The sequence below is a fragment of the Petromyzon marinus genome, chromosome 12 (genome assembly GCF_048934315.1).
Source record: "Petromyzon marinus isolate PM22_M1 ecotype Great Lakes invasive population chromosome 12, UKy_Petmar_22M1.pri1.0, whole genome shotgun sequence".
NCBI lineage: Eukaryota > Metazoa > Chordata > Hyperoartia > Petromyzontiformes > Petromyzontidae > Petromyzon > Petromyzon marinus.
This window is the reverse complement of record NC_133678.1, coordinates 5,018,538-5,034,280: the sequence shown is the minus strand read 5'-3', so window position 1 is coordinate 5,034,280 and position 15,743 is coordinate 5,018,538. Positions and strand designations below refer to the sequence as shown.

At 52.2% G+C, this 15,743-nt stretch overlaps 1 protein-coding gene across 2 annotated transcripts in view; it reads left to right on the top strand.

Moving 5' to 3' along the window:
* The window catches only part of LOC116941643 (serine/threonine-protein kinase 3-like), a 146,975-nt gene that overhangs the window by 91,907 nt on the left and 39,325 nt on the right, over window positions 1-15,743 (top strand). For both annotated transcript variants that reach the window (XM_032952933.2, XM_032952932.2), the window contains 2 exons: window positions 10,527-10,652; window positions 13,647-13,947. In XM_032952933.2, the coding sequence (XP_032808824.2) occupies window positions 10,527-10,652; window positions 13,647-13,947 (427 nt within the window). The remainder of the gene's footprint in view (window positions 1-10,526; window positions 10,653-13,646; window positions 13,948-15,743) is intronic.

Genomic DNA, 15,743 nt, shown 5'->3' with positions numbered 1-15,743 from the left:
AGGAGCTCACGCGCGCTCACGTGGGCACGGAGGGGGATGGCGGTGGTGGACACAGCGGGGGTCGAGGAGGGGGCCGAGTTGACGCGCGTCCATTGGTTATTGGGCTATTGTGCCGCTCGCCGGGTCGCCGCTCAGCTGTCGCCGTGTGCGCGCGTGTGTGTGCGTGTGTGTGTGCGTGTGTGTGTGCGCATGTGTGTGTGTGTGTATGTGTGCGTGTGTGTGTGTGTCTGGCAAAACAACCCCCTACCTCCTCGCGGTGCCGGAGGGGCAACTCTGTCGTGGACACTGCTGTGGGGGGAGGGTCAATTCCGATTGGCTCCTCCTCTCATGGCGTCTGTGACCACCACAGTGGCTAAACGGGGCTCTGGACGGGTGCGAGGGGCTGGTAACCCCTCCACCTTCAATAAATTACCACGAAACCACGAATTAAATATGTAACTAATAAGCTTGTGCCGTTGGCCCCGGAAGGACAGGCATCTATGACATCTCCTGGCCTACCCCCAATTGGTGGAGCAAGGAGATTGAATCTCTACACTCGGGGCTCCTCCAGAAACAACGAAAAGCCACTTCGTGTGGCCACTTGGAATGTTCGAACGCTCACTGCGGAGGAGAGGCTGCCAATCCTCTGTCGGGAGCTGGACCGGTACCGCCTGGATCTCTGTGGCATTCAGGAGGTCCGGTGGACCGGTTCTGGCTCCTGCGACCATGAGGGCTGGACAGTCCTCTACTTGGGGCAGCAGACTGCCAAACAACAGGGTGTGGCTCTTCTTTTGAATAAAAGAATGAAGGGGGCGTGGGAGCGTGGCGGAGAGGTGTGGGAAGCTGTAAGCCCCAGGCTACTTTGGGCTTGCCTTCCCATCAACCGGAGGCGAGGAGTGGTGATCGTGGTTACTTATGCCCCCACCGAAGACGAACATCCGTGGAGGGATGCAGGCAAAGCCGATGAGTCAGATGCCTTCTATGACCTCCTGTCACAGGTGCTGGCTAAAGTGGCCCCTCGGGATAGAGTCATCTGGTTGGGTGACTTCAATGCCCGAGTTGGTCATGATGCTGGCACCTGGTCTGGAGTAATTGGAGGGCATGGGCCAGATCAGCTCAATAACAACGGTAGGAGGTTGCTAGATTTTTGTGCAGCCCATGGGCTTGTAATTACCAACACGCTGTTCTGGCATCGGCGCATCCACACAACATCATGGATGCATGCCGGGTCCAAGCAAGAACATCTGCTGGACTACATAGTGACGGACCAGCGGATGCGAGCCCATGTCCTTGACACCAGGTCCTACCGTGGAGCTGATCTGCCCTCTGACCATCGACTTGTCATCTATAAGATGCGCCTGCCATTCATCCACTCCGGTGGTGGGTGTACACCAGGCCCCATTCCAACCTAAAGTGGCCTGGTCTCAGTTAGCTGATGAAAGTTGCAAGCGAGAATTTCATCATCGCTTGCGGCTGGGGTTGGCATCGTCCCCCACTCCTCCTGATGTCGAGGTTAAATGGGCGAGGTTTAGGACTGTGACTCATGCAGCTGCAATGGCTGCTTTTGGTACATGGTCCAGACCTCCCCAGAGACCCTGGCTGACAGGGGAGTTGTTCAGGATAGTTGAGAAAAAGCGACAGGCCCACTGTCATCGGCTACAGAATCCCACGTCAGAGAATGAGGAGGCTTACCGCAGCCTTTGCTCGGAGGTTCAGAGAGCCGTGAGGCGCTTCAAGGATGGTTGGTGATCGCGGGTTGCTGAGGAGATGGAGTCTGCCTCAATCGTCCGCGATCACAAATCTCTATTTAATTCCATCAAAAAAGTAACCTGCAGCGCCACACCTATTACCATCATTAGGGGAAAAAAACAGTGATCCAATCTCCGACCCCCAGGAACAGATTTGCAGATTTGCTGAGCATTTCTGAGGTCCTGGGGGAGAGGAAATCCCTCAGCAAGGAAAACATCGTGGCACAAAGTGGGGATGACCCTGCTGAGGCTGCGGCGCCTCAAATATTGGAAAAAGTCACCCCCTGTGAGTGGCTGGCTGAGGTGCCATCTGTTAAGGAAGTATTGAAGGCGATCCGGAGTCTGAGACCAGGAAAGGCACCGGGCAGAGACGATCTCCCAAGCGAAATTCTGAGGGAGGGTGGCGTTTGCGCACAGATTGCCCTATATGACATCATAACAACAGTCTGGACCACTGGACGGGTTCCACAGGATTGGAAGGATGCCCTGGTGATCCCCCTCTTTAAGAAGGGGGACCGCACAGACTGTAACAACTACAGGGGCATCTCACTCCTCAGTGTGCCGGGAAAGGTCCTGGCAAGGATTATTCAACATCGCCTTGCCAGGCACGCTGAGGAGAGGCTTGCAGAGCCCCAATGCGGTTTCAGGAAAGGGCAGTCCTGCACAGATGCCATATTTTCTGTCCGTCTGTTACAGCAGAGGTGTAGGCAATTCCAACAAGACCTAAATCTCTGCTTTATTGACCTGGTCAAGGCCTATGATACCATCAGTAGGCCTGGGCTGTTTTTCGTGCTTTTGGAGTCCCTGACCCTCTGCTCACGATCATTAAGGACCTTCATGATGGTGAGCGGGCCCGGGTAAAACTACGTGGCCGGGAGTCAGAGCCATTCCCTGTACACCTTGGGGTGCGACAGGGATGTCCTCTGGCTCCCACATTATTTAACATCTATACTCTTCGGTTCTATTCGGTAAAGTCATGTGACTTTACCGAATAGAACCAAAGAGTATGGATCCTTGCAGTCACGAAAGCTTCAAATCTAGTATTTCACATCTATTTTGACCACATAGTTCGTGAAGCTTTCAATAGCTGTACCGGGGGAATCTCCATTTGGTACATATATAATGGGAGGCTGATCAATGCCCGGGTGCGGTCAAGGGATGGCTCCCTATTGCTCAACCACGTTATATATGCCGATGAGTTGGTAATAGCTGCTCATTCAGAGGAGGATTTGGAGATGCTGCTGCTGAGACTGGAGCGTGCCACTAAGAGATGGGGCCTTACCATCTGCCCCACCAAAACTACGTACCTGCCTGGGTATTTTGTACCATCGGACACTCCACCCCCACAACTCCCAATCGGTGATGGGGCAGTTGTGGAGAGAGTGGAGAGTTTCCCATACCTGGGCAGTGTGCATATGACCGACTCCAGTTTAACAGCAGAGGTCTCACTCCGAATCAGTCGAGCGGCATTATCTTTTCATCGGTTGCATAACGCTGTGTGGAAGCTACCTGGTCTGTCGCTCCGCACTAAGCTTCAGGTCTTCTCGGCCACGGTCATTCCCTCCCTTCTCTACGCTTGCGAAACGTGGACCCCCCTAATGGAACATCTTCGCCGGTTAGAAACATTTAGGATAGCCTGCCTACGATCCATCCTGGGTTTAACCAGGCTGGATTGTGTGAGGAGCTCACAAATCCTTGAAAGATCTGGACAAGGTCCCATCGGTGAGCTCCTCCGGCAGGCAAAGCTGCGTTGGCTGGGTCATGTAGCCCGCATGCCCAGCCACCGCATGCCTAAACAGATTTTGTTCGGCCGGATCGAGGGGGCTAAACGTGCGCGGCATGGGCTACAGAAAAGATCGATTGATCTGGTACAGGAGGACGTGGAGCTGAGTGGACTTGCCGATGACTGGTACCAGTGATGTCCAGATCGACCTCTGTGGAGGAGGCTTGTGAAGGACGCTACTGGGAAGTTGGAGGCAGTCGCCCTCCAACAACAACTGAGGGCGGAGGAGCGACGCTCACAACAACGAGTGGAGCGGCGGGTGGATAAAGCACAGCAGGTTGGCACAGTAGGGGGCACAGGTGGTGCATCAGCCAGTCATCTCAGTCATCTTAGTCAGCCGACCCGTGGCACTTGCGTCTGCCCCGTGACCTCCTGCCAGCGGGCGTTCGACACTTCACGTGGCCTCAAGGTGCACATAGCTTGGCACAAGCGTCGTGGTGACGTCACCGCCACTTAGTGGCGAATGGCGGTTGTTGTCGTGTGCGCGTGTGTGCGCATGTGTGTGTGTGTGCGCTTGTGTGTGCGCGTATGTGTGTGCGCGTGTGTGCGCGGGTGTGTGTGCGTGTGTGCGTGTGTGTGCGCATGTGCGCGTGTGTGCGTGTGTGTGTGCATGTGCGCGTGTGTGCGTGTGTATGTGCGCGTGTGTGCGTGTGTGTGTTCTCCGAGGGGCTGTATCCGTGACACTTTGAACGCCGTAAACGGTGCCGAGCAGCGCTGCGCTAACCGTGCCCTGCACAGTAAAACAAAACCGCACAAGAGCCACGCGGCACAGAAAGAAGTTGGGGGTAAGTGGGGGGGGTGTAAGGGAAGCAGCATAAAAGCGAGCAGTGCCGCTGACCTGGGTCACTTCAGGTGCGGTCAAACAACGCGTGTGGTTGCACCTGAAATGACCCGGGGGATGTATCTCTTTCTTATTGAATCTATCGGTCAATCGATTGGCGGGCCGAAAAGTGTGGTCACTCCTTCCTCTTCCAGAGATGTCCGACCACCTTGGAAGAGTAAGCCAAAGGTACCTGACTGAACTCATTCGAGGGAGAGACCGAAGATCCCCCGTATAGCCTTGACAGACTCTTGGGACAGGTGCTGTTCGCGAGCGCCTACGAAGAGCGGCACAGCACAGGAGGGAGCAATGTCGTTTTACACACCGCACCAGGTACTCATTTGAGGCTGAGCCAACTTAGGGGAGGGCCCAGGAGCGGTTCAGATAATGAATCGTCGAGTTCGTAGAGCAGGGCGCTATTCATCCCAGGTCCCTCTCTCTCTCGCAATGAGATAGATTCCTCATCTGGTGTTTGCCTTGTTAAATAACGCCCCCTAAATGTAATAAATTGTATCAATTTATGATTGCATGTAATTAACATCCACACGTTAGCTCCAAGCTGCAGTGGGTGTAAAAAGACAGAGATCCCCCTCCCCCCTTCAGGTTCTGTCCATTACAACGACGACTGAAGACAAAGCATTTGTGAGTCTCCCCTCTTCCAATATTGTGAGATATTCTTCATCATCCCGCGATATTTTCCCAGGGTTTTTTTTTGTTTGGGACCTCAGAGAGTTGGAAAACGGAAGGCGCCTCATCCAACAGTAGATCGACAATAAGATGGCGGGGAGGGGGGCTTTACGGTACATGCGCGCATGCACTCGCGTGGCATGCGCCAGCGACGCAATGCAAACGATGGCATACAGACCCCCCCCCCCCCCCCAACGGAAGGGGGTTTGGGGTGTGGGGTGCTCGGGCTACACTGGAGAGAGAGAGAGCGCGCGATCGAGCGATGGAGAGAAAGAGGGGAGCTGATGTTTCACGGTGGTGGTGGTGGAGAGAAAGATGGGAGCTGATGTTTGACGGTGGTGGTGGTGGTGGAGAGAAAGATGGGAGCTGATGTTTCACGGTGGTGGTGGTGGTGGAGAGAAAGAGGGGAGCTGATGTTTCACGGTGGTGGTGGAGAGAAAGATGGGAGCTGATGTTTCACGGTGGTGGTGGTGGTGGAGAGAAAGATGGGAGCTGATGTTTCACGGTGGTGGTGGAGAGAAAGATGGGAGCTGATGTTTCACGGTGGTGGTGGTGGTGGAGAGAAAGATGGGAGCTGATGTTTCACGGTGGTGGTGGAGAGAAAGATGGGAGCTGATGTTTCACGGTGGTGGTGGTGGTGGTGGAGAGAAAGAGGGGAGCTGATGTTTCACGGTGGTGGTGGAGAGAAAGATGGGAGCTGAAGTTTCACGGTGGTGGTGGAGAGAAAGAGGGGAGCTGATGTTTCACGGTGGTGGTGGTGGTGGTGGAGAGAAAGATGGGAGCTGATGTTTCACGGTGGTGGTGGAGAGAAAGATGGGAGCTGATGTTTCACGGTGGTGGTGGTTCAGAGAAAGATGGGAGCTGATGTTTCACGGTGGTGGTGGTTCAGAGAAAGATGGGAGCTGATGTTTCAAGGGGTGGTGGTGGAAAGCGTGGGGGGGGGGGGGTGTTGGGAGCGGCTGGGAGCTGCTCGGGGCTGGCCGGGGCCCGCAGACAGATTTATCACTCTCATTCACGGGGGAAGTCGGCAGCCCTTCCCAAGCCTCCTGACACAAAGCAGTGATATAGAGTAGACCCCCCCCCCCTCCATCACCACCCCTCCCCCTCCACCCGCATTTTCACGTTCGTTCGTCTCGGTGGTTCGCAAGCAAGGCCAGGACATGGCGCAGATTTATGGGAGCAAGCCGGATCGGCGTTATTTCGGCAGCCGCATGCCCTCTCGTCGGTGCGTGCCCCACTCTTGTACATCGCGATCCGTTTACAGATGCCCAGACAGTTTTTTTTTTAATGGCCCAGATATTGCATTTTTTCTGCTTAGTTTCTCGTGAGAGAAATCTCACCGGCTGGCTTCTTTTTGAACAAAGTGTACCAGGCGAGCGTGAATATATTCAGTCTGCGTGTATCGGGGATGCCGAGGCTTTGCGTTACAATTTTTTCTCGAGGTAATTTTGCCCCTGCTATTTTGGTGGGGGTATCTGTAATTGGATCTCCCCTTCGCATCGCACAATAGACGGATGCACGCACGCATCGAGATCGATTGAAAGTGTTTATCGTGGTCTCGACGTGCCGACAAGCGACACGTGTTTCAACTCGAGTAGGAGAGACAGCGTTCGATGGCAATGAGAATGAAAAATATGCCCTCCCGTGTGGCACTTCCTAAGGCCAGCATAATACACGAGGAGACGGTGTGGCCAGCCCCATGGCTAACTTCTGCCTTCGTCTCCCCAGTGCTGATGTTTTGTATTTTTTACACCGCACCACGCCGCTCATTTTCGAGGTTAGGGCGACCCAAGAAATAGCCCCCACCCCCCCCCCAAAAAAAAATAAGTTCTGACACCGTCATTCGCCACTGATGTTAGCCGTGACCAGAGTTAAATGTCGAGTCGACTGCGGTTTGATATTTAGTGTTGTAAGCAAGCACATATCAAAGCCAGCAATGGCACACAAGGATAGCTGTGGTTAACACCATAATCAGCGGAATGCTGATGCTGACTCACAACACGTTGTTGTTATTATTATTATCATTTACGGGGGAGCATGTGACGAAATGGGTAGTTGTACAATGTGTGCCATGAACATGGAACCCCGAGTTCCATTCCCTGCCACCGCTAGCTTTAGTGCTGAGTGATATCCGAGTCGCTTCGAGGCCCCCCATTTGATGATCATCAACCCGCAACGGTCCAGAGTGGCGCACTGCGGTCGAACAGCCTCCGTGATTGGTGCCGCATGAGGAGGCCTTCATCCAGCAGTGGTGTGATAAAGGCTTACAAATAACTGTGATACATATGATTTATTATTCCCATATTTCGTTTTTAAAACGGCTGTATTTTTTTTGCTGTTGTTGTGTATACATTGTAAATAAAGGTTCAGCAAGAGAAACGCCGTTGCTGAGAAGCAAGTGTACGTGGTTGTATGACAGGTTCTGTCTATGAAGTGTTATGAGACAACTGCACTGAATCAACATTCAAGTTTGTTCCACCAACCCTCTTCAATCGTCATCATCATCATCATCATCGACCACGACGAGTCCATTGCTGGACGAATGGGCCCCTCACCGTTGTCACCCTCCCTAGCGTCCTTTCTGATGCCACGGACCATCTCGCGTCGGCTACAAGGGCCGATGTCATTACTTCACCTCCATGGTTGTCGCAAATCTCGGGCGTGTTCTCTCTCTCTCTCTTTGGCTGGCATTCCATCATCCGTCTTGGCCCATCAGCCATCGTTCGTTCGAGCGACATTACATCCTGCCGCAATCGTATTGGCTGTCAATGTGATGTCCCAAATGTAATTTGTTCTCTGACCCACGTGTTCCTCTTTCTGTATCGTTGCTGCAATTCCCAGCATGCATCTCGCCACGCTTCTTTCCATACCCCCTCAAACTTTTTTCTTTTAATTCTCTTCCTCTTTGTAATTTTCAACAGTAAGTCACCTTCGTCGATGTACGGCAGTTCGAGTTAACGGCACATCGATTCGTTTATGCAAATCCTTATCGCAGTACGTGCATCAAATCCAGACTTCTCGCTGCCATGGACGTGTCATATCCGTCTCTTTAAGCCGAGCCACACGGCCGCGCTGTTTTTAAATTCTCGTCAGAAGCTCGTGGTTGGACTCACGCAGCAGTGTCAGCTTGTGGCTGCGTAAACAGTTGCAAGTGAAGTTCGAACTCAACAACGGTTTTGGGGGTTCATCCTCCACTTCCGTCAACGTCCTTCCTTCTTGAAAGGCTGAACGAACTCGCAGGGGTTTTTTTTCATTTCCCGGGGCTAAATCCCGTCGTAAAGAAAAGCCAATATTTTGCACATCCCCGCGTACAGCCACCGACGACAACGACGTTTTTTTTTACGCGGCACTTCCAAAGCGGGTCGCGTTATTCGCATAAAATTCACTTGGAGCAAAATGCCACCCCGCGCAGGTCTCGTACGATTGGCACGGGGCCTTGAGAAGCGTCCCAAAGCTGAGCGCGGATTCGTATCCATCTCACGGTCGTCCGCAGGCACAAGACCGTAAAAAAATAAAAACGACGCATACACACGGAGGATAAACTCATTCGGAACCCCACAAAAAAACATCGCCGCCCGTTGCCAGCGCACGGCAGAAAGCGCGTACCGTTCCTAATGCGAAGCAGGACAGCTGTGTTGGGGTTCTGTATCTGCCGGAGTGATTTGGGGAAATGTATCCGCGGCACCCAGGGAGCAGTTGCCTACTGCCTCCTATGTCAAAGTCAGCTGCTGCGGCAGAGTTCGTTTATGAAATGGAAGAAAAAAAAATCCGCTCCCGGATGTTTTACGAACTGTTGGCGGTTGTCAGGCGAGCGCTGGCCGGAGCGGCCGCCTGATGCTGTTCGACGTTCCCGAGGACGCCCGGAGATCGGAGGCCGGTCGGGCGAGCCACGGTGACTGGACTGCACCGGGATTTGTTCACTTTGGGGGGGGGGGGGGAGGCAGTCGTGGGTAACCATCCAGGGATGCCACCCGACTTGGTTTGCCCACGATTACGTGCAAAAGCTGTAAGTCTTTCCCCGGGACATTTTTAGTTTTTTTAAAGTCGTGCTGTTTATCAGTTGCGTGATGGCACACCCCCCCAGCACTACGCTTTTCGTGTAGTCCCCCCCCCCCCCTCCACCACCACCTCTTCCCGGCACCGCGAGATATCCACCTTCCCCTGTTATGTCGCCGTGGATGTTGCACCTCAGGAGGTGCCGACGGTCACATGGCGCGCCGGACGGGACACGCGAGCGAGGGAGCGAACTCCCTCGCCCCCGCTTACGGCCTTGTCCGGAGGCGAACCATTCCCCCGCAAAGCGCGAGGCTGGGCACATTGGCGTGGCGCACTCGATAGCCCAGGGCCCCCAGGCTATGAAGAGAGGGAGACAATTGTACAACGGAGAACCGGCCGCTTCGTTCTGTGCACCAGGGTCCATGCCAACCCTGCTACGCCTGCTGACTTGGAAGAAGGAAAAATAAGTCATCGTATAGATCGTAAACAAGTGTATCTCATGGACTTCAGCAGGTCAGGTTCCAGCTGCCCCCTAATTTTTCAGAGTGGCTCTCAGCTGATGTGAGTGCCATTCCAATGTCTGGGCACTGGGCCAGGGCAATATTTCACGAGACTGCCACTACCTCTAACCCCGACCTTCGATGCCCCATGCAGAAACCACAGACCGCAGCTGCTTCTGACTGCTGGGTAATTGAGCCTCTGTTTAGTGGCGTAGCAATCGAGTACGCAGGCGGTGCAACTGCACTGGGACTCATGTACTCAAGGGGGGGGGAGGGTGGAGGGGGGGGGGCAAGCGTCAAAGCTACGAAGAGAGGTGGGGGTATCGGACCCATGCCAAGTGTGCAATGCTACTGCCCTTGTTTGAATTTCCCAAGGTTGCAATCCAGCCCTGGATTCGTAATCAACATGATCACGGCAGTGGGAAAGCCCTGGGGCTGTGCTGCTGCTGCTGCGTGCCCTGCTGGAGAACCAAGAGAGATTAACAAACCTGGGAATTCCTTGCCTTTCATTTCATCATCATCATCAATCTTTATTTAAACCAGGTGAAGGCCTAAGGAATACTTGGGGTCACAAAGCAATTCAGAACACTTGTACGCAAATGGTCAAAACAATTTCACGAACCGTATATAAATGAAATGTTCAACAACAATTACGGGCAAACTGTGCAGATGAATCTCAACAGCGTAAATGCCTTTACCACATTTAGGTTGCCACCTCGGAGGTACAAAAAACAGGACATATCATCGGCAATAAGAACAGATCACCATTCCCGAAGATGAGAGCACCATATAACGATGCATTGCCTTCCAGTGCTGTGTTATCACACAGTTGGCACAACCCGGAACTTTTAATGTCTCCGGGAAGACTGACAGATTGCCCCAATGACTTGCTACGAACCTCAAAAAAGTATAAAGAGGACATCCCAGGAAACCCAGCGATTAGGTGGCAACCATACCGCCGTTGCGCGCGCATGCCTCTCTAACTACCCAGTGCGTGTTCTCTTTTTCCACAGCACCCGTTCATCGTGGCGGCCAAACCGGTGAGCATCTTGCGTGAGCTCATCACCGAGGCCATGTCTATGAAGTCGAAACGCAACGAGCCTCTGCAAGCCGACCGGGTTGCAGACTCGGACAATTCGGTATGAGGAGGGGCAGGGGTGGGGGGGGGTGGTGTGTGGAGAAGGTGGTGAGATGTTAACTCCCTCGCCTGATATGCAGGAGGTCGTGGGTTCGATGCCATCCCTGACCCCTGTATATTTGGAGTTTGCGTGTCTCTCTCTCCCCGTGGCGGCGTGGATTTGTCTCCGGGTCCTCCGGTTTTTCCCTCCACTTTTAGAATCGACGTGCGTTCAGAGTTATTCGGCTGCTCGAGATGTCCACGTGATAAGCCACTTCGTTGAGCGATCATTTGTGGCCAGGTCCCTTCTGAAAAAGAGGTATATAGCTGAGTGGGTAAAATAAAAAAGTTTAGATTAGCTTTAGTTTAGGTGGGGGGATGAGGCAGGGTGGATGAGGAGGCATGGTGGATGATCAGGAGGAGTAACCCAGAGCTGCGACTGTGGCTGCTAAACACAAACAACGGAGGACATCATCTGCTCCCCCGCCCACCCTGATCTTTCGATGGAGGAATAGAAGGACGGTTTCCACTCGGTGTAACCTGACGCCCGCTATGTTTGCCGCAAAAAAAAAACAACCTAAATTTAGATTTGTACAAAATAGCCATTCGCGTCTTTGTTGAAGAATATAAGTTTCAGGATAAATAAGTGGACAATGTACCTACTTCACACATCTGTCTTGTATTTTTTGTTGTTGTACATCCCATCAGCTGCACGGCCTTCTGGGAGTACCTTATTTTTGCTTAAATCACCATTGCTTCAGTTCAAACGCAAGCGAACTCTGCACTGGTTTTGAGATGTAGTGTCTCATTAACAGAGTCAGGCTGGCATACAACCAGTCAGTGCTGGTGAAACGTTCTACGTGTTAGATAGATCGGTCCCACAGTTATGGGTCCTAGTTCAATGCGAAACTCTGTCATTAATTAAGCGAAAATATGCAACAGCTCCATTGTGGGGAACACGTGACAACATAAATAAGCAGACGATAGCATATCTGTGCCGAAATGTAAAACTATTTAAAAGTATTTCTTGACACATCCCATCAGCAACCCGGCCTTCGAGGAAGTGCATAATTTAAGCAGATATATTTAGTTGGATAATTATTGCTCATGGAACATAGCCATGGGCAAGAAGAAGGAGGTAGGAGGAGGAGTAGAGGAGGAGTGGGGATTTGGGGGGGGGGGGGGGTGCCTGGGATGAGATGGAGAAGTATTCGATAGCACGGTTGGCTACGGTTGGCTACGTACAATGCGAAAGAAGTTCAACATAAATACGAAGCGAGTGGAGGATGGAAGTAATCGCATAACGAGATTGCTAAGAGCTCTTGTTAGATTCTATTTGTTTTAATTCCTGCTGGCAAGACCTTTGTTTGGGTACAATATACGCGTGCAGAGAGACAGATACACGCATCTTAGATGGACATTTTGAACGTTACCGTAACTGAACACCCGCGTGGAACCTTTGGTGGCACCCCACACACACACGCACGTGGCTTGCGAGTACGGATGCACGAATCGTTTAGCGGCCAAACGCTGGCTAATGCTGCCACCTGCAGTTCTATCTTAGTGGCTGCTTGCCGTAGAGTGCGATGATGGACACGAATCACAGCTTTCGTAGGTCTAGGAACTCTAGACTCACAGGCAGGGCTCGACAACTAAAATAACAAGATACATTTTTTTTAGATTTCGGTAAAAAACAAAAAAAACTGTCAATATTTAAAGAACCAGCATTGCACTGTGGTGAATAGGAGACGGCGGTGGTCCTTAATAAAGAACTGTCACGATTCCCCTGGAGAAGAGCGTGGTTTGACTGGAGGGTCGGACCTACTTGATATGTGGAGTTCCCAGTTGAGCCACCGCAGTTGTTGTGCTGGCTCAACTTGTAAAACCAGAAGCAAGTGATGCAAAAATATATTTAATTAGCCCACAGCTCAGATCTGATTTAATTAGCCACAGCTCATTTAATTAGTCGCAGCTCACCACTGGACTTGCAATCCAGAGGTCGACAGTTTCATTCGATTTCCAGGCGCGGCAGTTAAAACAACGGTTTCAGAGTTTATTAAATTGCCACTGCCCTCTGTCCACCCAAAAGTACAAATGGGTTGACCACAGTTTAGACCGGCGATCTTCAATAATGTTCAGAAGGGGGGGGGGGCACTTTCGCCAATAAAACATCATCATCGTGACGGCCGCCACCACATATTTGAAACCATTGCCTTTGACAGCACGTCAGGGGCCGCACTAAAGGCCACCAGGGGCAGCCAGTGGCACGCGGGCCTTGCAATGAAGCACGCTGGTTTGAGACGATCGGCAGGCCTCTTCGTGCCGCGTGGTGGGGTAAAGCGTGGGCGCTTGCACCTCTTCCACAACGTCCGGCCAACATGGTAGGGCAAGGCCAAAACATCTTCTAGAGCGGCTCTCCCATAGCCCCCTCTCGTGGAGGCCGTTAAATAAGAACTTGAGTGGGAAGGGTTCGACGGGAGGGGACGGGTGACCCGCGTGGCCAGGTCGTACACGGTGGCTAGGAGATGTTAACTACCTCGCCTGGTATACAGGAGATCGTAGGTTCGATCCCGACCCTGGCGCCTATATATGCACAGGCGTCTCGTGGACATATGTGACGATGGATATCTGTGACTTCTGGACATCTGTACAAAAATACAGCTTCGTAGCTCATCGGTGTCCTCCAGTGTAAATAAACATTCTGATTTTGATATTTGGAGTGTGCATGTTCTCCCCGTGGTCGCGTGGATTTTTCTCCAGGATCCTCAGGTTTTTTTTGTTCCCCCTCCACATTTAGAATCAACGTGACGCGTTCGCGAGTATTTTCCCGCTGTAAATTTCCACCCGAAGATAAGCCACTTCGCCGAGCTATCGTTTGTGGCCGAGTCGCTTCTGAAAAAAAAACACACACACACAAAGCCACGCAGCTCAGTGGGCCTTACCACCTGGTAAAACAAAACTAAAAAGTCTATAGCATCATAACTCCTCGCTGTCACTCTTGTCTGCGACGACCAAGGCCGAGGAAGAAGAAGAAGAAGACGAAGAAGAAGACGAAGATGACGACGAAGACGACGTTGGCCGCACCATGGTGCGCACGACAGTCAAGGGCGGTGGCATGGACCCAGGGGGAGCCACTCCGGGGAAGGTGGTCGCAGGGGGGGCCACGGCCACGGCCACGGCGGCGGCTGCCGCTCGATCGGTCGCGGAGCACGGGGCCGGGCTGCTGGGCAGCGAGCTCAACACGATGGTGATCAACAAGGAGGAGGAGGAGGAGGCCGCGGGGGGCCAGCCCGGCCGGAAGGGCTGCGGCCAGCACGGTGAGTGTCCGTGGCGCGGCCGTTGTTGCCGGCGATGCCCGATGACTGCCCTCAGCCGGGCTGCCTGTCCATGCCCCTGAGATTATCATCAGCAGCAGCAGCAGCATCAGCAGGGTATCGCGGTTCATTTGTGGCAAGCGCTTTGTGTGTAATGAGCGCGATTTCAAAATGAGTGCGACCTTTGAACGCCACAGCGTCGTTACCCTCACCCACCTGCCACCATCCCATCCTCTCCATCCCTCCACACCTCCGATTAGCACGGTTGGCTACGTGGGGTGCGAAAGAAGTTCAACATTTACGCGCATTTCTGCCACCGAATCCCACGCAAAGCCCCCGATTTTGACTCCCCCGATGAAGCAAAAACAAGAATGTTTAAGTCGTTTATTGCGTCTTTCTTCTCGTAGTCCTGTCTGTGTCATTGGTAAACACACACGCACAGTACATGTTCACCGCAGAAGCGTCTGTGGTGATTGCACCACAGTAGCTAAAAGCTATGACAAGCTTCCATCGATTTAAAATGACACATCTTTATATTAGCAAAACATTCTCACTGGCCAGGCAATAATGCTCAAGCAGCCACGTGTAAAAATAAACGGCGTATATTTACTGTATGTGCCCAGTGAAGAAAATCCATACTTCAAAGCAATGCACGATGATTAAATACAATCATTACAGGGCAGCTGTGATGGCAGAGCAGTTAACACCCAGCACTATAAACCCAAAATGCCTGGGCTGGATTCCTGCCCACGGTTAATAGGGGCGAGGAGGCTGCCTGAAACAGTCACTGGGCATACCGACCCCCCCGTCCTCCCTTCTAACCAACCTGCGCTGAGCAGTGTGATGAAGTATGGTAATGCCAACCGCTACCTCGAGAAGTGCTACTACTCCCACGGCCAAAGATCATTCCCCAGCCCCTTTTTTTTATTTGTGCCAGCGCAGCACCCAGACTTTGAAACGCGTTGCCTTTGCACCGGTGGCGTAATGACTACGTGATCATCTCTGGGGGTGGTCGCGATCAGAATCAAGATTCAGAATATTTATACTGGAGGAATCCGATGAGCCGGAAAGCTCTTGTTCGCAGATGTCCAGTAGGGGCACGGGGTAAGAACGTTACATGAACAAACATTCGATAAACACGATAGTAGTGCAAGAAAGGTAAACAAATCACCCAAAACGCATAGAAATGAAACTAAACCATTCCCATCCTACTAGGCCAAGCCCACTGATCTATTAAATTATTTTTCAGAAACGACCAAGACACAAATGATGGCTCTACAAAGTGGCCCATCGTTTGGACATTTAGAGCACCAAAATCATCGAAATAATCTAAATGCTCTAATTGAATTATAATAATAATACGTGGTACGTAAATGAAGGCATTTTCATAAAAATGTGCTTTACACTGCGTTTTAAGTAAGTTATTTTTTGTCTCCAACATGTCACACTGTAGGAGCGCTCCGTCTTATTTTTACGCTGTTGTTGAAAACAAATCTCATGGTGGTTGTCCAGGGGGCCCTAACTCGTAGCTTTGGCCACAAGGGGGGGGGGGGGGCAAGGCACGCCCTTGCCTGCCCCCACACTCGTTACGCTCCTGCCTTTGCTATGAAGACAATCGGAGTCATCAGATTGAACCCACATCTTTGATTTGGCCGCTGCCAACCCACGCTTCTGGCAAGTTTAGCCCGCAGATTCTGTTTGTTTCCTGCTTTCTATACACGGCGCACCGTTGGCATCGACGGATGAAAAGCGCGTTGCAAATACTATTGTTATGGTGTGGGGGAGCCTTCGTTCAGCAG